We start from the raw sequence: 25072 nt of genomic DNA, 5'->3' as shown, positions 1-25072 counted from the left end.
TCTCCCCATTGGGGGTGGGGGGGAAGGTTGGACGATAGGGGGCGCGGGCTGCTCGCCACCATTTTACGCGCGCGAAAAAGCACAACAATCTCCAAGGCACAGAGCTGCCTCAGGGAGATTAGTTTGAATTTTGAAAATTTTAATTAAAAAAAATAAATTTTTAAGACATGTCCCCTCATGTGACAGTTTCACATGAGCTGGGACATGTCAATGAATTTTATTAAAATTTTCTATTAATCTTTAAAAACCTTTATGAAACCTCATCTTGCCCGTGGATGAGGTTTCATGATAAATGCCTGGGCTCTTTGCCTGCCCACCAACATTAAGGTTGGACAGGCAGCTCAGTTAATTAATTTAATTGCTATTTAAATGGGCTTAATAGGCCTTTGACAATTCGGCGAGTACACAGCCCACCCTGGTGCACGCCCACCGAACTCAAGATCTGAACGATGTGCAGTGACGTTGGGACACACGTCCAATGTCACCGTGTGTCATTTTACATGTCGGTGAGCGGGCCCTGCCCCCCGACCTGAAGATTCTGGCCATATTGTATCTGCCTATGGCAAAGTATTTTAGTGCATCAATTCTTTTACTCTGAACTATGAGTCCCATCACTTTAGAGATTTTTTCCAGGGATCATTGTCAAATTGTGCATTCATTTCCCTGCTTTGATAGTCCTGATGTCAATGTGTATAGAAAGACAGTAGAGGGCAGTGGTTACCATAAAGTAAGACACAATCAATTATACTCCAAGATTAATGGAAAAGTTCACATTTTCCCCCAAATTATAGACAGCCAAAAATGCTTTTCCTTTTAGATAGAAATGACAATAAACCATCATTTTAACATTCCTATTTTATCAGCTTTTGAGATTAATCTTGCAGAACAGAACCACCAATGGTCAACTTCAACTACAATACCAAGAATGTCACAATGCTTTCGCTAGTTTTATTTCTGGGCTTATTACTTGCAGGCTTTAATTCTTTTGCATTGTGTAACATTCCAGGAAGGTTTTGAACAGCAATGGCAGCAATGGTTGAGGTGGGGTAGAATGACTTCTGCAACAAAGCAACATATTCTACTGGACTTGGGGGTTCTCATATTAAACGGTTCTCTTCACTTTAACAAATGAATCAGCCTGGAGAGACAATTCAGTTCCAGATAATTTCCCCCCACCCTGCTCAACAACAAATATGCTCTTACTTAAGAGAAAAACGGTCTCTGCAACAAAGTTCCGTTGCTGACAAATTTCAAGGGCCTGTGGGAGAGAAAAAAATTATTTAAGTTGTCACTCTACCTTATCTTCTGTTTTACATTGCCTGCTTTTTCCCCTTCAGTGAAGGTTTGGGATGTTTCTACAAAATTGCACGTCTGCATTTTACGTATATTTATTCTTGAGTTCAAAGATGATACTTGTTTCTCATGAAAGTTTGGTTCTGAGGATGTGTTTCAGAGACCCACATCTGATCTTGGTTCCTCCTTGTACTTGATCTCAGCTGGGGAAACCCCATCAGCAGGACTTTTAGTTAATGTTCCAAAAGGTGGCTATGCAGGACACCAGGGGTTTGGCGGGGGGGGGTGTGGAGAGGTGGTGGGTGAACTTTTACACCCCGCCCCATTTGCTTTTCCGCCTTCAATCTTACCACCTAAATCCAATTTAATCTTCATTGCTTCTGCACCATGAGCCATTTCCCCAATATTACCCTAATTCTCAATCCTGATGCTCCTACTTTAACCCTAGTTTTGCAAGATTTCCTTCATTCTCATCATCTGCTATTTCCCCCTTTAATAAATATAATTTTTTTTTTAAAAGCAGCAATTTCAAATGTAAATTTTTCTCGGACTTTCCATATACATTTCTCCTGGGGCTCTAATTTCACAAATGGTCTCCAGTACAGGTGGCCAATGTTCAGCCTTGAACCTAGACAATGAGTTTATTCCAAATTAACACTGTCAAATATTTCCATTATTTTGTTGGGGGTTGTGGGGAGCCTGTCATTGGATTTAAATCAAGAACAGCCACTTTCCCCTTGGTGCCTGCTGCAACATTCTCTACCACAACCACAGCACAACACCACTGGGAACTGATACAGAGGGAACCTTCTGTTCTATATTATTTAGTTGCCCTCTTCCTTACTAAATGAGCCTTCATCGGTTTACAGCCTATAACTCCTGTCTCCTCTTGCAACGTGTTCCCCCTTGTAAATAAATGCTTTCCACACCCAATTTACTGAATGGCAATTTCCAGTTTTGTAAGGTAAACAGCAAATTCTCAACCTCTGGCCCTAATCACCTTAATGACTGAAACAAACTGCAGACAAACGGCAAAGTTAAGGAGGTTCCATAGCCGAGTACTGCATGCCCAAAAAAACCATTTCATTTACTAGGTATACTCCAGCCAATGCAATGCCTGAGCTTATGACATCATCCTAGTAGCATCCAACTAAGACAAAGTATTTTGAAATATGGAGGGAAAAGGGCAGGGCAGAGTATTGAAGTGTAATAAGCCCTCTTGTATTTTATGTACTCTTAAAGTGTAATCAAAACAAAAGCCAAAGGAGATATTAGGAGTAGCTAAAAGCTTGGTCAAAGTTTTAAGAAGGGACTTAAAGGAAAAGGTGATGGAGAGATTTAGGGATGGAGTAATATATTCTAAATAGTTGAGTTATTTATTACATTATTTCTGCCCTTAGCCTTTGGCTCAAAATGAGATTTAAAGCAGTAGAGAGCAGAGCCCACCTGATAAAGAAACAACAAAAACAGAGCAAAACGAAGGACAGTAATTATGATACAGTCTATCCTCTCCATACCTCAAACAACAGCTTTTAAAATGAAAATCTTGTATTGTATTTATATTAGTGTATTGCCTGAGGAGACAGACCTAACTGATAATACAATAGTATTATAATCACAACCAAGCAGTATTTGAATACCAATAAGGTGCAATACCAATTGGGTGGTGCTTGTAATTGTGGGCTGGTAGCCTCGTGCCAGCTGCCCCGTGCAATGTGGAGTCCTAACTGAATTCAATTGCAGATCTCAGCAAGGAAAGGATATCATATCTCCCACTACAGCAGCCACTTCCTTTTTAGGAATGATAAAACTGGTTAAAATACTACTCTGGAAGGATGTTGAAAACTAACATGGCAAACTAATGCCTTTTCGCTAACTAGGCCTCTTTGGCCTCTTCAAACCATAAGTGTATGTGCATTGGGCCTGTACCAAGGTAACAGCAGGAGTTCTCCTTGCTGCACTAATAGGCTTCTATGAATTTTACATGTCCAAACAAATAATTTTTCAAACCACAAGAGTAACAACAAAATTATAAACTTGCATTAAAAACATTCAGTCGTCTCAATTTCTGATAGAGGACATTAACATCATGAAGGGGTTTGATAGGCTATAAGGTGGGAGACTGTTTCCACTACTGGGTGAACCCAGAACAAGTTTGCATAAAGACAAGGCAGCCATAAGCTGATCAAATGAAGAATTTGGAAGGAATTTCTTTACACAGAGAATGGTGAGAATGTGAAACTTGCTGCCAGGTGGTGTGGTTAAAGCATTTGTACATTTAAGGGAGGCTTGATCCATACATGTGAATGGAGAAGAGAATTGAGGGTTATGGGGGTAGGGTGGGAAGGGATAATTAGAATGAAACAAGGCTTGAATGGACAGCGTAAGCACCAGCAAAGGTCAGTTGGGCTGAATGGCCTGTAGATATGGTGCAATATAACTCTCTTGCACGTGCCATTTAACAACCAAAGTCCTTGCATTGCACTACGATAATCACTTAGCAGTAGCATTCTTGCAACAAGACACATAACAGAGAGCTACTAAGACCAATTTACTTTTTCCAGTGGACAATGGGTGCTGTCTCTCAGGAATGGCAACAGGTTTGGTCGATCATATTCGGCGTATAGGCTGATCTGTTGTTCATGGAACTTCTGTCCTTTATGGTGATCTCGTTTGAACAGGTTATGCAAATACTGTTTAAAGAAAGCACAGAGCAGGGCTTATAAAACTACATAGCTTGTTAGTTATAAACTTTAGAATAAAATTAAATGGGTTTAGCATCCATAAAATCTTTTTTATAATTGTACTCTCCAAGAGGAGAATGCTAATACAACAAATACCGATAAACACACATTCAGACACTTCTTCTAATACAGCTTGTAGAAAACAGGACAATGACGAAAGAGGTAAGAGCTAAACACATTTAAAGGAGCAGAAATACCAACAGAGATAAAACTTTGCCATTTTCAGGTTGTAATTCTGTCTGACGATTACCATAAAGCATATAAGCTATCCATATTGGCCCACATTTTACTGTCAGCGGCAGAGAATGAGCACTCACTGCTCCCTCAGCTCAATGGCATCAAATCTGGCACCTTAATTCCAGAACCAAGTGAAGGGGGTGACTTGACGTGCAGTATGGTGTTGTTAGTAAGCAGTCAGTCGCATGGAAGTATTCACACACAGCAAACTAGGAAGTTATAAACGCTTAATATCAGTTTAAATTTTCAGATAGTGAAAGAAATTATTACTATTTGATTCATTTAGAAGCTAGAATAAAATGAAGATAAACAAACTTAATTTTTTTTCTGCATTATTTTGAGCATGTGTGCATTCCAGAATTTGCTGTTAGTTTTACTGGAGTAATGACAATGAACGCTGACTGTTTCACCATCATTACCACTGCAAAATCCTGGCCATTATGCTCATGATTTTCAATGTCATCCAAACCCAATTACATTCTGCAATTGCAATGGCTACAACCTATCCAACAAGCAACAGTCCTGATCTCTACTGTAAAATAAAACATGGAAATAATGGAGAGTAAGTCACAAAGTGATGAATGCCCCATGCAACACAACTGCTTCCCACAACACTGAAGGGGCAAGGAGACAGCAATTTAATTTTACACGTTTGAAAATGAAAAAACCCATCAGAAAGAAGCAAGCTAAGGCCTAATCTTAAACTGTAGAGAGTAAACTCTTTGATTAAGTTGTTGAATGCTTCAAATTATGGCCTCATCTGCCTCCTTAGGTGACCATTAAAGATCCCCAGGAGCTATTTAAAGAGCAATAGTGGAGTTGTCTATGTCGTGGCTAGCATTCGCCTCTTCATCACCCAGTCAAAAACAATTAACTAGCCATTCACCTCATTGTCATTTGCAGGGTTGCGCCACATTTGCCTGGATAAGACAGGGCTCAACATTTCATTTGAAAGACAACATCTCGGACAATGCAGCATCCATTAAGACTGCACTCAAGTCTCTGGAATGAGGATTGAACACCTGCTCTTCTGATGGAGGCAGGAGAACTACCACTGAGTGAGGACTGATACCTTATAGGTCATTTTGGGGCAAGTGATGGTCTTTGAGCAAAGGTCACTTATTTTATAAGGTTCCAATTTTTTTAAAAACTCATTTCCTGCAACAAGTATTTTAAATAATCATGACAACATGAGTAAGCCATCCCAGATTGTGTAACAAGGAATACCACACCATGGAATTGAGCTCCCACTTCAGGTTCAATCGGCGATCCGGGTGCAAAATAATCTAAATTTACAAAAGTTTTGAGAAAACTAATGCAATATCTAGTTGCAAACTTATTTGCATCTCTCTGAAACGAAATCTGCCATGAACCAGTGCAATCGAGCAGCATTTGGTACTGTGATTTTAGAAAAGATTTCCTTGATATATTTAAGAATGGTAACTTGGTGCAGTTTGATTCATGCAGGTGAAAATGGAATTATCTACCAAAAAATAAGCATTTTTATCAGTGTCTAGTCCACCACCTGTGAGTAACCTGATTTTAAATAACTGGGAGTTTCACTCATATTTAAAGTAATTTTGAATGATGATTAATTCGATCTGGGCCAGTTTTGAGGATGGTGCCATATTCCAACATGATTCTTTTCAATATAAAGGCAAAATACTGCAGATGCTGGAAATCTGAAACAAAAACAAAAAATGCTGGAAAAACTCAGCAGGTCTGACAGCATCTGTGGAGAGAAAGACAGACTTAACATTTCGAGACTGTATGACTCTTCTTCAGAGCTGAAGAAGAGTCATACGGACTTGAAACGTTAACTCTATGTTTCTTTTCAAACTAGTGCAAAAGATTGTGGAAACTTGATTTGCAGCGAATGCGACTTGCGCTTGAAAATCTTCACCTTGTGTTGGTTTGGTCAATTTCTAATAACTTGCCACTGAAATTCAAGCGCAACCTAATGGAAACGCCAAGCCTCTCAAATTTATAATGTGTGATACACTAATTTTAACATTCCATTTCATTTTAATTTGACATGTTCATGCAGCACCTGATGCACTGATCAATACTAACATTGCATTATAAATTGCAATTGCAAACCAACTTCCTTAAGCTATATTTCATCATAATCTCTACAAGAATTATAACGTTTTACTAACATTATGTTCACCATAACTTATAACTCTACAGTAGAGCATACTTAAGGTTAGCATATGAAATTAGCTAGGTAGCCCTGATTTGGAGTTTAATTTCTTTGAGGTCTAACATAGATCTTTGATCTGAACAGCTGCATTTCTAATGTGTACAGCACAGCACAAAGAGCAGCCACCCAAAACTAATAATCACACTATTCCCTCTCTTATATTTTCCTCTGCTTAAAATATTTATCCAATTTTCGCTTGAAAAATGTAATGGTCTCTAGCTTAACCACTCTCTGTGACAAAGCATTCCATGGTCCAGCAATCCTGTGTAAAGACATATTGCCTACCTCTCTCCTCACCCTCAGTGACAATTTTAAACTGATAATCCCTTGTCGCTGACTCCCTTACTGGAGATAGGAAAGATATAGGGAAGGAATGCTATCAAAACCCTTCATAATTTTAAATCTCCTTTTAGTTTTCTCTGCTCCAGTGGAAATAATGCCATTATTACAAGTTTCTCTTCATAACTATGGATTGACTAATATCTCTCATCTTGTGCATAAAATCAGTTCTTTCCTGTCTCATGTAGTTACTTACATTAACAAAAATCTGGCCTTTTACATGCAGCACAGCAACACTGCAAGAAACAGGAACATCTTACCAAGCTTCATGGGACACTGCACACCAGCCACAATTTTGAAATAGATGAAATGCAGTCACCTCTTAGTTTGAGTACATTGGAAATCAATAGGTTTGTCTTCTTGTTACAAGCTTTGAAAATTGATAGATAAACCTTCCTGAAGCATGCAATAGTAAAATAAATCCTTTTTGTCACAGTACAAGTTTTTAATCATTGAGACACAAGCTGTTATCTCCATGCAGCTAATCATCTGATGACAAATTCCAAGTTTCCAAATCACTGATGAGAGGAACCAGTATGCTGCACAAGGCTAGACAGTTGTTTGTATTATAGCCAGAGCCCAGCACATCACATGATTGTGGAGGAGTAGAATGGGGGTGAGACCAGTTAGAGTATTTCAAACCTCACTGGAATTATAGGAACAGGAACAGGTCGCTTAGCCCCTCAAGTGTGCTCACCACTCAATTAGGTCCTGACTTATCTGCACATCAACTCTATCCACCTGTCTTTGTTCCATATTCCTAAAACACAACAAAAATCCACCTGTCTTCAAAGCTCCAATTTACTAAGCGTCTACAGCCTTTTGAGGGAAGAGTGTTCCAGATTTCCACCATCCTTTGTGTGAAAAAGTGCTTGCTGATTTCATTCCTCAACAGCCTAGTTCGAATTTTAAGATTATGCCCCCTCATTCTTTATTCTCCCAACAAAGAAAACCGTTTCTCTTTATCTACCCTATCAAATCCTTTTAATATTTTTAACACCTGGATTATATTACCTTCAATCTCCTATACTCCAAGGAAATACAAGCTAAGTCTATGCAATCTGTCCTCAAAATTTAACCTTCACGCCCCAGTATCATTCTGACGGATTGCGCTGCACCCCTTCAAGGTCAATATATCCTTACTGAGGTATGGTCCCCAAAACTGAATATAATACTCCCAGTGGGCTCTGAGCAAGGCTTGATACAACTGAAGCATAGCTTCCTTTCTATTCCAGCTTTCTAGCGATAAAGGCAATATTTAATTCACCTTTTTGTTGTTCCTGTGCCTGTCTACTAGTTTTCAATTCTTTTTGTACTTGAACTTCAAATCTCTTTGCTCCTCCACAATTCCGAGTTAGAAAATACTCCATTTATTTTTCTTGGGTAAAAAGTGCATGATCTCATACTTCCCCCATATTGAACGTCATCTGCCGTAGCGCAGCCTACTCACTTAATTCGGCTATGTCCCTTTGCAACTTCATCTCATGCCCACAACTTACTATCCTTCCTAATCTGCAAACTTGGATATACAACTCCCTGTAACTTCATTCCAGTTAGTAATAAAGATGGTGAAAACTTGATGCCCCATGACAGATTCCTAGTGAATATCACTTGTCACATTCTGCCATTCACAGCATGCATATTTATCCCCACTCTCTCTCCTATCTCCCAAACAATTTCAAGTCCAAGTCAGAGGGCTACTTCCAATTCTATGCTCTCTCATTTTTGCTGATAATCTCTTATGTGGAATCTTATTGAAAGCTTCCTTGAAGTTCATATAGATAACACTACAGACATTCCCTTATCTATCCTATTAGGGACCTAAAAACAAATTCAACTAAATTACATAGCTACTCTTAACAATGCCATGATTTCTCAGATTGCATTTGATCCAAGTACGGCATCCTACACAAATGACAGGTTCTAGAAGCTTCCATTAGTGATGTTACAACAGCAGGGTTAGAGTTTCCTGGCTTCTCCCTTCTGTGCTTCTCAAAATAACAGGATGACATTCGCAAATTTCCAAACTAATTACACAATCTCCAAATCAAGGGAACTTTAAAAGATTATGATTAATGATTCTCCAATTTCCTCATCTTCCTTCATATCCTGGGGTGGAAAATATCAGGTCCTGCTATTTCTCATTATTTTCTTGATTATGATTTTCTTTAAAACCCAATGAATCCAGTAAATTCTTCCACCTTGATTTATTCTTTGTTTCCCTTCCCTCGGTATTTTATCCTCATCTTTTACAATGAAAACAGATTTTTAAAAATTGCAAATAAAATCTGCCATTATCACCTGCATTTGCCTTCAATGGGCTGACAGCTCCCTTAGCCAGTCATAATATTAATACAGTTTAACTATCCTTTATATTAATTGCAGTTTTATTATTTCTTTGTTGCAGTTCTTAATAATGTCTGAGTTTCCCTTTATTATTTTCTATATTCCTCCCAGTTTGCTGGATAACCACTTCCCTTGCCCATTGTTTAGGACACTTACTGTAGTTTTGTACTGCATCTGACGTCATTTGTCTGACCATGGTTGCTGGTCTTGCATTGTACAAAACACTACTTTGAATACCATCCACTGTTTCTTCTGTAGGTTCAGTTTAACATATTCAGCATTGTCATGAAGATATTAATGTATATAATTTTATTGGAAATTATTTTAAATCGGACTTGTAGTAGGGTCTGTGTCTGTGGGTGTGAGTGTGTGCCTCTTAATTGGATTAAAGCCAGCTAATCTGGGTGCTTTGACGTACAGTAGTTTTGAGGTGTTAAACAGTAGAGTACATTTGCATTTTGTTGAATAAACCATTCAAAGACTGGGGGTGAAATCTTGCACCTAGCTAGGAGATACCAGGCAACATGTTTATAATATTACTAACAAAATTGGTGCTATAAAAGGGCTTTTGTTGTTAGAAGAGGTGGAGTTCAAAGGATCTGGTGATACAATGAGAATTTGCATTCAAAGGGAAGGCTAGGTATATACAGAAAATAGTTTTGTGCGTGAGTTAGAGGCATGCCACCTATAAGCCGACAATTGTGTGAAGGAACCAAATTGAAAGGAACCTCATTTTGAATTCATAAGATAAAATGTGCTTTGCCTGGTGTCTGTTTAAGTCTATGGGTTATTGTTGCCTTGGTGAAGATTTACCTAGGAGTGAATTAATTTGGGGGTTTGTTTAAAAGTTATTATGGTAATAATTTGTAGGCATGTGTATGTGTTTAATTCCTTGTTAAATTAATAAATGTTTAATTTAATTTATATAAAAAAAATCTCTGGTTTGGTGGTTTCATTTCTGAATTCAGAGCTGCAGCTCAAACATACCAATTGAAAGTAAAGGTTATGACAGTTGTTTAAAGCTTCCCTTGGGATTTTAAATCCCTCAGCCTTTACCAACTGCTGTGTCATAATAAGCATGAGTCTCACTGTTTCAAAGTCAGGCTTACATAAGTTTAAAACACTGGTGTGTGTGTGATCCTTCTTGTTCTCAAACTTAATGTCAAACTCTTAGGTTATGGTCACAGATTTCAGGACGCTTCCTTACTATCAGGTGGTTCATGAATTCTAACGTGTTACTCATTTTAAATCTAATACGGTCTGTTCCCTTGTTGGTTATAAAAATATTGGGCTGGATTTGGCTGACAAAGTAATAACGATAAGGCTAATGGCACTCTATTATTTGTGCATAAATGGTACAGAAACTTCAGGCAAGGGGCAGATGGATCGTTAACTATGAATATCCAAATGTTGCTTTCTGAGTTGCACTGCTTTACTGTTAGCTTTGCAAAAACAGTATTTCACTTTCTGTTTTACTGTTGATGGCATGGACAAGATCATAAACTCGCAGCTGCAAACCCAAATCCAATAACTTTGTGGCATCTTCAAATGTAAAATGTTGCCCTCAAAGGCAACCATTTTGAACAGAGATATTTGATGTTTATATAAGGCACAAAAGAAAACTAACCACATGCTGCAGTTCTGGTTGATCCTTCAGCTCCTCCACAACTTTGTCAATCTTCAACAGAAAAGCAAAATGAAAATTAGGCAGAACTAAAAACAATCTAATAAGCAAGATGTTGACCTCTGGCCATAGTTAATTCTGGCTCATTACTTCCTGTTCCAAAGTATTTCTCAAATGCACCGCTCATATTCTTACATCACAACGGTGACTATACTTCAAAAATATATTATTGGTTGTGAAGTGTTTTTGGGCCTCCTGAGATTGTGAAAGGCACTATATAAATGCAAGTCATTCTTTTTCCCTGTAGTTCCATTTTAAGGTTTATATTTTCAATGAAAGGCAAAGTTGTGGCTAAAAGGATTTGTTACTTACTGAAATTTTATCTTCATTGTCCAGGAGCATGTTAACTGCTTGCTGTAAATGAAATACAGAATAATGGTTAGGAGAAGCTGGACTAGTAATCAAGAGAACCAGGATCCCAGAATCCAGAAACCCAGCAATCCAGAATCCCGCTATGGTAGATGTTGGAATTTGAGTTCAATAAAAACTAAATAAATCTGGAATTAAAAGTTGAATGATGACCATGAAACCATTGTTGATTGTTGTAAAAACTCATCTGGTTCACTTATGCACTTTAGGGAAGGAAATCTGTTGTCCTTACCTAGTCTGGCTTACATGTGACTCCAGACCCACAGCAATGTGGTTGACTCTTAAATTGCCCTCTGAACAAGGGCAATTCGGGATGGGCAATAAACGCTGGCTAGACAGTGATGCCACATCCCATGAATGAATAAAAAGGTTAAAAAATGTAATGTTTAAAAGTAGGCACCAATGTGTCAAACAGTATTTTTTTTAATAACTTGCCATCCAGTTGGCTCCTAGAGTAAACTTTCTAGCAAATATTGGAATTTGAAATCACATGCTATCAGCAGTATTTTAGTCGAGCTTCCCTGATACACTGCAATAGGCACAACCTATTCAGCACCATTAGTGCAGACAAACATCCCAAGGTGTTTCATGTTGTGGGGCAGAGAAACAAATTCAGGGAAAAATGAGGAAGCAACTGAAAGTTTGCTTAATAGGATAGATTTAAATACTTATAGAGGCAGGGAGATTTAGAGAGATAAGCGAACATTTAACCTTGTGGTGGCTGAAGGCACACCAAGGGATTTTATACCAATGAGACTGCCCAGAGCTACTATGGAATTGGCTTTACTGCTTGACTTGTGCACTAGTAAGTAGAGAGAAAAAAAGAGGGGATAAAAAGAGATGCTTATGTTTGCACTGAGAACAGTGAAATTGCACTTCAGTAATACTTTCAGTGAAATTTCTCATGTGTGTAATGTCAAAGAACATAGCTGAGGATTCAAATTCATACAATAGCTCATCTTTGTTGCCATCATAACAATGTACATTGGAGTTGTTCGAATAAATTCACTGTGAAACATGCAATCCAGGAGTGCTTCTGGTACAATCCACGGTCTCTGATGAGCTGGTTAATCTCCACTGCGGCATTGGCAGAGACACATATTTGTGTCTCAGTGTCTGGTGGTGGAGAAATCAACATTCCTGTTCCTGATCAATACTCTGGCATCTACAGGAAAATGCCCATGTGGTTTAAATCGGGCTCGTCTGTGGTGCCTTCTGTGGTTGAACAACAAGCCAAAGCTCAGCATCTAAACTCATATATGAGGAATAGTCACTTGGGAGGAGATACCAGAGAACAGTGGATGCCCATGGAATCATGCTGTTATTGGAAGAAGAGCTGTGAATACTAGAAGTAGAGAGGCCCTTGAGCCTCATGGAGAGCTTGGATTTACATAGGTCAATAATGATTCCTATCAATGAATCAACTAAACTTTCTGCTAATGACAAACGTCACCAGGTCCACTTAAGGGACAGGTTTAAACATAGGATGACACTCGAGGCAGAGATCTGCCAGGTAATTATTTACAATGCACTGACATGTGAAGGAATGACCTATGTACAATATCATACCAATTCATACTTCCTGGGCTGCTGCTAATGTGAGACTGCATGGTGAATTTACAGCGGCTTCCAGTTAAAATGTAATTAGTTACTGTGGTGCAACAAATGATTACTAATTACGGTTTCCCAACCAAGGAATTTAACTTAGATCTGTTGTACATGCCACGGGCTGAATCTTTGGATCGGTGAGTTGGGGCGGGGCCTGCTCGCCGAGGCATAAAATGATGTGGGGTGATGTCAGGCTTGCATCCCGATATCACTGCATGTCATTCAGATTTTCAGTTCGGCTGTTCGACTGCCAAACTGTCAAAGGCCTATTAAGGCCATTAATGAACTAATTAAGCCTATTGGGAAAGTTGCCTGTCCAACCTTAAGGTTGGCAGGCAGGCGAAGAGCCCAGGCGGCCGTCACATTTTTCATGGAACCTCATCCATGGGTGGGGTTTCATGAATGATCTAAAATTTTCAGAAAAATTTTAATCAAAATTAATGCACATGTCCCAGCTCATGTGACAGTTTCACATGAGGGGACATGTCGTAAAAATTTTTACAACACTTTATTGCACTGTTTAAACTTAAAACTAATCTCCCTGAGGCACAGCGGCCTCCGTGCCTCAGGGAGATTTCTGCGCTCTTGTGCGAAAGACCGGACTCCCTGCCCGCACAGGGAGTGCTCGGCGCTTCCGGGCATGTGTCACACTGGGCGTGCCTTAATTGGCCCACCCATGTAAAATGGTGAAATGGACCCGATCGGGGACGCCGATCGATTACGCGCCCGCCTGTGCCCGACCCTGCACATCTCCCCCGACGAGGGGAAAATTCTACCCTACATGTACCAGCTTTAGACTGCATAGACAAACATGGGAAAGGATTTTTCCCTCGTTGGGTGGGCTCGGCGGGGGCCATCGGGAACCTGACCACTGCCCGTGATTGGGGCCGGACTGCAATTTCACGCTGACAGTCAAATTAAGGCCCATCTAGCATGAGTAGTATGAGTCACACGCAGCAGCACCGCCTATGCTTGTGGGGGGGCGGGGGAGGTAGGAAGGTGAGCACGAACTTCGCACATATGCACAAGTGCACACTGGAAAAGTTCCAAGGCACAGAGCTCCTAAGGAAGACGAAGAGTTTTATAAATTAAAAAAAAGGCTTATAAAATGTTATAAAACATGTCCCCTCATGGGACTCTGTCACATGAGCAGGGACATGTTATTAATTAAATTTTAAAATTATTTTATTTTTGTTTGCTGTTGGAAACCTCATCCCGCTTGTGGATGAGGTTTCCTAGAAAATGCAAATGCCGCTTGGCCTTTTTGCATGCCCACCAACTGCAAGATTGGACAGGCAACAAAAAATTTCATTCAATTACATTTTAATAAGCCTTTTACATGTTGACGGGTGCATGCCGGCTGAAATATCACGTGAGTGCGCAATGACATTGGGACACTCGCCCGACATCATCGCGCATCATTTTATGCTTGGTTGGGTAGGGCGCAAGCCCACCCAACAAGCAGAAAATTCTCCCCATGTGCACAGATAGTACTTAAACTACCAACAGCACGTTGGTACCAGCTTACATGTATAGTGCATCAACTATCGGTGTGGCCAGATAACATAGCCTTGCATCTGGCACTACGTGAATGGCTCATTTAAAACTGATGCAGTATATGCATGTACTGATCTTTTGGCTGCACACTTCCTATATTGGTAAGTATACTTTAAAAAGTACTTAGTTAACTGGGCAGTTCTGATGAAAGGTCATTGACCTGAAATGTTAACTCTGGGTGGAATTTTCCATGAAGACTGATGTTGGGTATGCTCGGCGACATGAGCGGACAATATGGAGAGAAGTCCAAAAATCGGTTTCACGACGTTGTGAAACCAGTTTGCGATCATCCGCTCAGCCTGTCGATGGCGGACCGTGCTTCCCGCCATTGGACGCTGGGAATCTCATTATAATACATTTGCATATCATTATAAGGCTAGCCCACCGGACTCATCCCCCTATGTTGGATTGCATACCATGTTTCACAACAGCACATAAGCGACGTGTACCTGGCAAGCCCCACGTCGCTTAGGACTTTGAGATTTGTTTGCCTACCTTGCTTCGGGCAACACTCAGTCATCAGCGCCAGGCTTCGCAGAAAGCACCACATCACCTATAGGGGGGCTCACGGGCAGGTCTCTACCTACCAGGCCAGGGGTAAGGTGGGGGTGGCTTTTCAATGACTGCAGGGCGAGGAAGAGGGAGGGGAAGAAGTAGCTTCAGGCAAAGGAAGAGGTTGCAGGGTGAGGGCTGTACTGGGGAAGGGGGGTATCCAAGGATTTCTATGGGGGCACAAGTTGATCTGTGCAAGTAGCCTCAAGGTGGTGATGGCTGAGGAGGCAGTCTCCTGAGCAGATGAGGCCAGATGGAGATGTGAGGGTTTGTGTGAGTGCTGATGTCCCTTGAGCTGGCAGTGAGTGAGATGCCAGTGCATGTGAGATGAGTTTGAGTGTGAGAGTTTAGAGTGACGAGATGGTTGCCTTACCCTGGCGGCACGGATGAGATCATTCATCTCCTTTCTGCATTGGGTGGCTAACCTCTTCTGTGCAGCATTGGCACTGATCAGCATTGCCATCACCTACCAAGCTGGAGTGGCATTGTAGCTGTCCCTCCTGCAGCCTGAAGGGGGGTAGAGGACATCACAGCAGGTCTCTACGGCGTCCAAAGGGCATTTGAAGGACGTGTCACTAAACCTGGGGGCTGCAGTCTTCTTCCTTTCAGGGACATGTTTTACTTGCAACAATCCTGGGCTGGAAGCACAGAGGTGTGCATGCGGCTGTACTTTAAATATGGCACCCGGCGTGATGAAGTGGCGAGGTGATAGCGTGCATAATTAATGTGGCAGGATTGGGGCGATATAGCATGAGAAGCCGCCATTGTGACTGGCAGGTAAAACATCATTTTTCCCGCCCACTACCTTACTTAGTGCAAATCTGGGATGATTCCGCCCTCTGCCCCTCTCTCTCTCTCTCTCACTACAGACTGCACGTAGACACAGGTGCACAGATGTGCCTGACCTGTGTATTTCCAGCATTTTCTGTTTTCATTTTAGATTTCTAGCATCCATAATATTTTGCTTTTGTGTCAAAAGGACTTAATTTGTTGTGATGTACTTTGAGACATCTGAAGTAACGACAAGTGCGATATACATACAAATTCCCTCTTTGTTTTCTTAATGGAATTAGTTCAAGTTAGATGTGGAACGATGACGTTCTGCTATGGAAATATTTAATATCCAAGCAAAATATACCAAGTTTGTCCTTGTTTCCAGCTCACACTGCTTTGGCAACTCAGATCTGTCATATATCATTCAATAAAAATGGTGTTGAAAAATTTAATTACTTGGATAAAAGCCAGTCTTTAAAAAAAATACTAGTTGGTTTGCAACCCATGTAATTGTTGATGAAAATAAACATCACTTGTAACACTTCCTCGATATTGACAGTACTGGTAATATAGGATGAAGTAGATGCTAGAGTTTCTTGTTAGACAGTGGTTGGCTTGTCTCTAAGTACACTGATTTAAAGACATACATTAAATGCATCATTTAGCAGGGTCAGCATATTGCTTACTGACCAGCAGCATCAGCAGAAGCCAACAACTCAACTCTACAGATATGTGCTAGCTTTCTAAGAGTCACAGGGTTATTGATTGTGTCCATCCGACTCATGACCCAAAAGGGTTTGCGCTCCAATTAATGTAGTCTACAACCCCAAATTCAGAATTACGTTGCTTAGTCTCTATTTACTCAATGCTTTTCACATTAGCCATCTCCTCCAGTCTCATTTAAAGGACCAGGTGAAGGGCAGCTCTTAAGAGACACAGGCTACCTTCTGCCATTGTCTAATGGAATCATTGTGCCAGCCAGAGACAGAAACAGAGCACGAATATCTCAAAGTCACTGATACTGCCGGATAATTTTGGCATACCATTGCAATGGTGAAACAGCATTTCGGATCAACAACAGGTGACAGGATGCAATGCAGTATAACCTTATGGTTTGGAGAGTTGTTTTCCATATAGAGAAACCTTGCCACTGAGCAAAAGCAGCTGAAAATAATTTATTCTGGAAAGTTAATTAAATAAAAGTTGATACAATTTACAATGGAAATACAAAGGAGTGTAGCTTGGCCTAAATAGCCAAGCGGTTATGGTACTGGGTTTGTAACCCCAAGATCAAGAGTTCAAATCTCACAATGGCAAACTATGAAACAATGTAACTTCATCTGAAACAGATGGAAACAGGTTTACTCAAAAAAAAAGTATCAAGAGTTCAAAAATTTATCAAGAGTTCAAATCTCACAATGGCAAACTATGAAACAATGTAACTTCATCTGAAACAGATGGAAACGGGTTTGTACTCAAAAGAGTTACATGCCCTATCAGCTGGTAATTAGGGATAGTGGAACATTATATGCAACATCAGATGGTATATAGCACTGTCTACATTCTGACCCCTACCATGCTCTGCAACTCTCTCTACATTCTTCCATATACCATCCTTCCTAGCACACTGTGCAATCTGCTCCCAGTGTGCTCCACATTCTTTCCTCTATCATACTCTGCTGCACATGCTGTTCCACTTCATTTCATCATCAGTAACACAGTATTCAGCCATCATGCCCCAGAACACTTCTTAAATCCTTCCCCTTCACTACCACTCTCCTCACCTTCAAAAGCCTCCTCAATACCTACCTAATTGACCTCAGGACCTCATATAATTTTCCCCCTACTCTGTGTTTCCCCCATCCAGGGTTTACTCTACAGAAGAATGTGATAAAATCCCATCTGTTGAAGAGATGATCATTTCTAGCTTTGTTGCATGTAAGAAAAAAAGTAACACAATCAAATGAAAAGTAAAAATGAAGAGCAACATGAAAATTAAACTTCCGACCTCCTTATCAAACTCCATGAGCAGAACAATCTTATCCTTGATGGAACTGAAGAGATTGTGCTTGTGTATGAGCTGGAAGACATCTTTATGTCGCAACTTTAAGTAAATTTCAAGAGCTTTGTCGTAACGCTGGTCGTAGGTGTACCTGGGTGGAACCGAAACAAATGTTAACCTTGATGCCAAGTACAGTCTTAATTCAAAGTTGCATAATTCAAGATATATGATCATTTGTTTTTGCATCAGGTTCCCATTTTTCTATTTTATTAAAGTTGCTCAATTCAAATTCTGGGATAATTCCTACTTTGTAAGCACAAAATTAGTGATCCAGTTTAGATTGTAAAAGTAAACCCAAGTAGGCAAACAACACAGCAGATGCAAAAACATCAGTTTCTAGAAAATCATTGCAGAATTAACTAGAAAGGGCAGTTATTGTAGAATGAGTTGGATAGAAAACACATCTGTACAGAACAATGGAAGATTAAATTTAATATATAGAAGCGTAAAGTACTACACTTAGAAAAGAAAAATAATCCACACACAATGCATTAATGGTATTGAAATATCTAAGGATGTCGATATAAGTGATCTTGGACTCTTCATGGAGCTGAAGCTTAATGTGTCTGATCAAATCACAGCAGCAATCAATAAATCCAATAGAATGCTGAATTACATTGTGCAGAGACAAATGATTTTTATAGAAGTACATTTCTTCTTCATAGAAGAACAAATAGTTAAAGGCATGATAAAAGATAAATATTACTTTAAATCAAATTGAGAGTAGGACATAGGGACATCTGTTCAAACTATAAAAAGGTAAATTTAGGATTGTTTAACAGGAAGCTCTTCTTCACATAACAACTGATCAACATAAAATGGACTCCCTGATAGAGTAGAGAAAGGAAATCCCCTGCATTTTTAAGAAATAGCTAGAAGTAGCCATAATAATGAGGTGGACGGTGAAGGCAATATGGTCTTTGTCAATGGATGAATTAAGATGGGCTTAAATGGTCTTCCTCATCCAATTCAACATTCTCAAGATCAAAGTACAAAAACAGACTATCAAGTTTGTACTGATTTTTTTCTCCACATAGGCTCGGGCTGCTGAGTCTAATCACACACTTCTGCTTTTACCCCATATTGTTTCATACTTGTCCTGTTCATACAACTGTACAATTCACAATAAAAAATATAATTTTTTATGTACCCAGATTCAACAAAAGTTTGCAGCAGGGAATTCAACATTCCAGCCATTCTCTGTCTGTCTCATTTAGTTTTGTATTGTAGTAAATTGCCCTCCTTAGCAACGAAACTGAGGTCTGTGATTGATAAAGTGCTACATAATAGGCTTGTCAGCAAGTTGAAGCTCATGGAATAAAAAGGACAGTGGCGGTATGGATAAGTTGGCTGAGTGACAGGAAAAAGAGAGTAGTGGTAAACACAACAAAAATAAAAATACCTGGAAAAACTCAGCAGGTCTGGTAGCATCTGCGGAGAGGGACACAGTTAACGTTTCGAGTCCGTATGACTCTTCAACAGAACAGTTGCTTTCCAGACTGGAAAAAGGTATTTGGTGGTGTTCCCCAGTGATCAGTACTAAGATCATTGCTTTCCTTAATATATATATTAATGGCTTAGACTTTAGTGTACAGGGCACAATTTCAAAATTTTCAGATGGTACAAAACTTGCAAGAATTGGAAACTGTGAAGATGATATTGATGGACTTCAAGGGGACACAACATAGGCTGGTGGAACGGGTGGACACGTGGCAAATAAAATTTAATGGTGAGAAATGGGAAGTGATACATTTTCGAAGGAAGAAGGGGGAGAGACAATGTAAACCAAAAGCTACAATTCTAAAGTGGGGTACAGGAACGGACAGATCTGGGGGTATATGTACACATATCATTGAAGGTGGTAGAGGGCAGCTTGAGAAATTGGTTAAAAAGTTATATGAGTTCCTGGGCTTTATAGATCAAGGCATAGGGCACAAAACCAAGGAAGTTATGATGAACCTTTATAAGATACTAGTTCAGCCTCAATTAGTTTACTGTTTCCAATTTTAAACACTGCACTTTAGGAAGAAAGTGAAGCCTTTACAGGACACAGGCAAGATTTCTGAGAGTGGCTCCAGTTATGAGGATAGATTGGAGAAACTGGGGTTGTTCTCCTTAGAGAAGATTGAGAGGAGATTTGATAGAGGTGTTCAAAATCACGAGTAGATAGAGAGAAACTTCTTTTTGAAGGGGTCGAGAAACAAAGGAAACAGATTTAAAGTGATTGACAAAAGGTCTGAAGCTGACATGAGAAAACACTTTTTTACACGGCGAATGTTTAGGATTTGGTATGTATTGCCTGAGAGTGTGGTGGGAGACTGTTTCAATGATGGCTTTCAAAAGGGAATTGGAAATTATCTGAAGAGAAAAAATTATGCAGGGCCATAGGGAAAGGATGGGGGAGAGAAACTAATTGAATTGTTCTTGCAGAGAGCTGGTGTAGACTCAACAGGCCGAATGCCTTCCTTCTGCACAGTAAACATTTTATGATCCAAGGACACTGATGAGAACAGACAGATGCACAGAAACAGGGACTCACAATTCTGCTAGCGTTGTCAACAATGTTCTGTTACTTGGAGCTCGATCCAAATGATCCAACACAGAGCGGACTACAGTCTTGTTGTTATAAATGTCACCTGGCCACTCTCTTATTAAGGATGCAAACCCCTTAAAAAAAGCAGACATGAATTAACAGCCCAGTAATTCAAAGAAAGAAACAAAGAACTTGCATTTATATAGTGCTGTACCACACCCTGCTGACATCACAAGAACTGCTTTTTGAAAATACAGTCAATGTAGATTATGTGGACAAATAGTCACAGCAAGGCCCACAAGTAGCAATTGGCTGAACGACAAGATAATTCTTTTTTTGGCAGTACTGGGTGAGCAGGAAAGTAACCTTCTTTATGAAGGGGCAAAAATGAACTGCACAAGGTCTTGGAGTGGGATCCCACATGTAGTCTTGCAACATTAGTATTACGATTGTGGCTTCTCCAGAACCAATAAAGCTGGGACTTTACTCCTTACGGCATGTGATGAATAATTAGAGGAACAATGTTCACAGAAACGGCTTTCATATTGCTGCAGAATAAAATATTTTACAAGCCTGTCTTTTAACTTCTGTATGAAATCCACAAGTATTGGGCAATTGAAAGCTGAGAACTGTTGATCTGGTTGCCAGTCATAGGGCGGAATTTTCCATTTTTCATGCTAAGTGTGGAGGCGGGACCAGAAGTCAGCTTTGAACTTACTCCATGGTGTGAGGGAAGAACTTCTACATTTATGTGACTCTCAGCTTAATAGCTATGCCTGATCATGAAAAACGGTAAATCTTGAAGCACGGCAGGCAGGAAGCTGATGCTCCTGATATCTCATGGGTTCAAAGGTCTGCATGCCATATTTAAAGGGCATCTGGACAGATATTCATTGTCTAAAGCCCAAGAATGGCTCCCTTCATCGCTAAGCACCACCTCTGGAAGTTGACGCCCGCCACCTCTCCTGCCTGCAGGCAAATGCCTGAAACCAGACAGCGTGTGGCTCCACATTTTAGTGATGCCTCGCTGTAGGTTCCCTTCCAGGCCATTTGGGAAAGGTGGGATGTCCTCTTTTCCCAGGAATGGCAGCAGCAGGCCATCCTGCCAGACCAAGTGTTATGGCGCAGTGAATGGTAAATGCTGAGCTATTCAAATCCCAGAGGGAAACTTGAAACAACTGCCACAACTATTCTACAATTTGTATTTATTTCGAGATGCGTGCCTTGAGTTCAGTAGTATTAAGACCACCGAGTCTTATTAGTTTCTTACAAAATTAAATTAAACTTTTATTAATAAAAAAAGATTTTACGCACACAGGCTTACAAATTACTACGATAACTCCTAGATCCCCTAGTTAATCTAACTCCCAGTTACACCTCCGTTAAGGCAACAGTAAAACAGATTTTAAAAGTAACACAATATCCTGAACAGTCAAATTCAAAGTGAGTTTTATTCATTTCAGTTCATGTAGACAGCAACTTGAGCCTTAGAGGCTGGAGGTTTCTTACACGTATTAGATCTTAGAATGCCTTCCTCTGACACATAACCTCATCTCCTTTATAGAGGTTTCTTCCTTTTTAATGTAAATCTCATTGTCCCAAAATATCTTTTCAACTCTACTTTTCTAATAATAAAAATCTTTCATAGCACCAATTTTATCAGTCAGTTTTAGGAGAAATAAACATACTGTTTGGCTTCTTCTGGCTAAGCGTGACATTTCGCTGCCTCTTTTGAAATTCAAATTACTCTGGTTTACCTAAAAAAGCAAATTTTCCCTTTATACCTCAGATTCTCAAATTCCATGTTTACCTATTTAACATTTCAAACCTAGCTTCTCTTCTGATACATCGAAGCCTTCAGGCCAGCTGTCTTTAATTCAATTAAGTTCCACCCACACACAAGTCCCACTATTCCTACCTTACAATAAATTCAAATAGCATTACAAAAATTATTATATCTTCTTGACACCAAGGCAGTCTGGATGGAGGTAGCAGCATAAGTTAGTGGTGGTTGGGCCCACAGGAGAACCTGTGCTGCAAAAGGAAAATGATCTGCTGTGTGCCACCAGGGTGAGTGCCACTTTCTACTCAATGCAAAGTCACATTTACAGGGACATGAAGCATTGTAAGTTTGCAGAGGGTTGAAACAAGGGAGGATAGGTTTCAGGCATCTCCATCAGATGCATAAGTGGGTTGAATGTGTGAGTTAATTAATGATTTGAATGTTCCACAATGTTGTTAGTGGCTCTCGTGCCTGTGCAAGGGTTTAAAATAAAAACAGAAAACGCTGGAAAATGCTCAGGTTAGAGGAAGAGAGTGTGTCAACATTTCTGGTCTGTGACTTTTCATCAGAACTAGGCAAAGTTTGAGATGTAATAGGTTTTGAGCCAAGGGTAGGTGGGACAAGGACAAAAGGAAAAAAGGTGGCTTTTGAACAGGAGACAGAAATCCCATTGCAACACAAGAGACAATACATGCCATTTTTGTAACTCTTCCAAAACAAGAACAGCATGTATTCAACAGCTATTACAGTTCAAATCCCCATAGCAGATTCTTCTCACTAGTAAGGTGGACACAGAAATTGGCAGCTGTGGGGGTGGCAGGAGAATATGTAGCCATGAATGCTGCAAAACTGCTCATGTACCCATGCCAATGTCTCTCAATGCTCCTCTCTGTCTGCAGGAGAAGAAAGAGCACAATAAGCAAAAGCGTGCACAGATAGGGAAGAACGCCTGCCATCAGGATCCTAACCCCATTTGAAGAAGAGGCCTTGGAGGTGGCAGAAGAGGGTGACTTTGCCTGTACCGAAGAGGAGATTGAAGTTGTCCACCATCTAGTGGGAATGTCTCCTGTCTGCTCCCTTCATCTGGACACGAAACAGCTTTTTCGATGTTATTGCCAATCTTTCGTGTGGTTTTGCTAATACCATGCTTTTTTGTCTTAGTGAACCTTAATGAGGCTTTGCTTCTCTCTGACAAATTTACTCTAGATTAATCCATTACTCTACAGCAGCCTTTTACACATTTTGCATAAGCCTCACGGTTCACAACACTAATAATTCTTATGTTCTTCAGAGCCCATTCCCATTTGAGGCACAAGAACAGAAGACCCCTGCCCCAGCTCACCTCTGAGGAGAAAGAGTCGGGACCCTCAAGGATGCACGCGTTCCTCTGCACCTTCCACCGGCGCAGAGACATTCATCTTGGTTGGTAATCTATCTAGAGTAGGCACAGGGTCACAATGTGGTGATCATGTCACTGAAATGGGTCCACAGCTGGCAGAGGAAGTGACAGCTGAGGTCTCTGACACTTGGAAGGTTGCTGGAGACCAGAACCCTGTTGAGCCCCATGCAGATGATAAGCCTCTGGAATTGGCCATAAGAGACTTGTTGGAGATGCGGAAACAGGCAGGGGATCATCAGGGTGATATGACAAAGACCATACGCAGACTGGACCAAAGGCTGGAGGAGTCCTTCCACGTCTTGTCAGCTGTCATGGCTCCAGCATGTGGGTACTTAGCTGCCTCCATGGAAGGAGCCCACCTTGGAGACCAAGGTCTAGCGGAACGCGCAGTGGCTGTCGGATATGTGCTTGCACCTGCGCTCCATCGCTCTAGTTATGGAGTGCAGTGCAGCAGTGGCTAGATAAGAGAGGCATGGGGCACCTCTACCTCCCTCCAGGTGCCCCTTCTCCCCGAGGAGTCAGGGAGATGCCATCGCACACTGACAAGGAGGAGCACCAGCAAGGCACCCCAGGGACTTCATACCAGGATGCTCCAAGGATGCCCTGCCGCTCAACCTCCTCTCTGCCAGCAAACCCATTGCTTCCAGCAGGTCACGCCGACAAAGGTGCACCTGCGCAGGAGACCCTTAGCAGGCTGGAGCCCTCTAGGCCTCAGATCACCAGAAGACACCCACAAAAGTCATCACCGTCAACAGGGCATTGCAGTCAACAGGCTACCTCCACCTCAGCTGTGGATGTCAGGGCTGCACATGAACATAGCAATAGAAAAAGGCAAAATTTTGAAGCCGCATAAGTGGCATGGGTGACCAATCACAGAAAAATGATTTGCACATGTATTTAAATGTTTAATTGCACTGTGTTCAGGTTTGCTGCATTTTCATTATGCTGCTAGTTGCTGCATGGTTGCAGGGATTTAAGGGCATTGCACTTCATTCCCATTCAGATTCCGAAGATGAGGTTATCCTGATACATCATCAGTGCCATCACTGAGTATTCTGACATGAGTGTGTTTCATCTTTGGCCATCATTCGTGAATGTGCGGCCTTGGCACGCATAAGGCAACCCAGCAGGTATTGCTCACGTGGTTTTGAGCCCTCTGAGAATGCAGTCCGTTCAACATTTGCAGCCAAGTCTTTGCATGTCCTGCTGGTGTTCTGATGCGAGATGAAGAGGATGCAAATAGGTCTTAAAGTGAGTCAGACAGGCTAAGTGAGTGGTCAGGATCATGGTTGCTGCTGTTGACGATGGGGCCCTGGAGGTTGAACTGAAGGTACTGGACAGTGGACGGAACAGTCAGAGTGAGACAGGGCAGTGTGTTGTGGTAGGGTGGCAGATCCACGATAATAGTCGGATAGCGGTCAGTGTCATGGGGGTGGGGGGCCTCGTGCATGCCTCTTACATATGGGCGGGTTTCTGAAGGCACATTTTTCTCACTCATTACTAACAAGATTGTGACCGCAAACGTAATACTGGCAGGCTGGGGTTTTAATGAATATGTATGGCATGCTAATGAATATAAAAGGCTTCCC

At 40.8% G+C, this 25072-nt stretch overlaps 1 protein-coding gene across 2 annotated transcripts in view; it reads right to left on the bottom strand.

Annotated features, from left to right (window-relative positions):
- The window catches only part of vps41 (VPS41 subunit of HOPS complex), a 255020-nt gene that overhangs the window by 29585 nt on the left and 200363 nt on the right, over positions 1 to 25072 (bottom strand). For both annotated transcript variants that reach the window (XM_041189684.1, XM_041189685.1), the window contains exons 18-23: positions 20308 to 20435; positions 17715 to 17859; positions 11159 to 11200; positions 10790 to 10840; positions 3849 to 3986; positions 1204 to 1258 (exon numbers count right to left, since the gene is read on the bottom strand). In XM_041189684.1, coding sequence (XP_041045618.1) covers positions 1204 to 1258; positions 3849 to 3986; positions 10790 to 10840; positions 11159 to 11200; positions 17715 to 17859; positions 20308 to 20435 — 559 coding nt within the window. The remainder of the gene's footprint in view (positions 1 to 1203; positions 1259 to 3848; positions 3987 to 10789; positions 10841 to 11158; positions 11201 to 17714; positions 17860 to 20307; positions 20436 to 25072) is intronic.

Source organism: Carcharodon carcharias, chromosome 6 (genome assembly GCF_017639515.1).
Source record: "Carcharodon carcharias isolate sCarCar2 chromosome 6, sCarCar2.pri, whole genome shotgun sequence".
Lineage (NCBI taxonomy): Eukaryota > Metazoa > Chordata > Chondrichthyes > Lamniformes > Lamnidae > Carcharodon > Carcharodon carcharias.
This window is presented reverse-complemented; position numbering and strand designations above follow the sequence as displayed.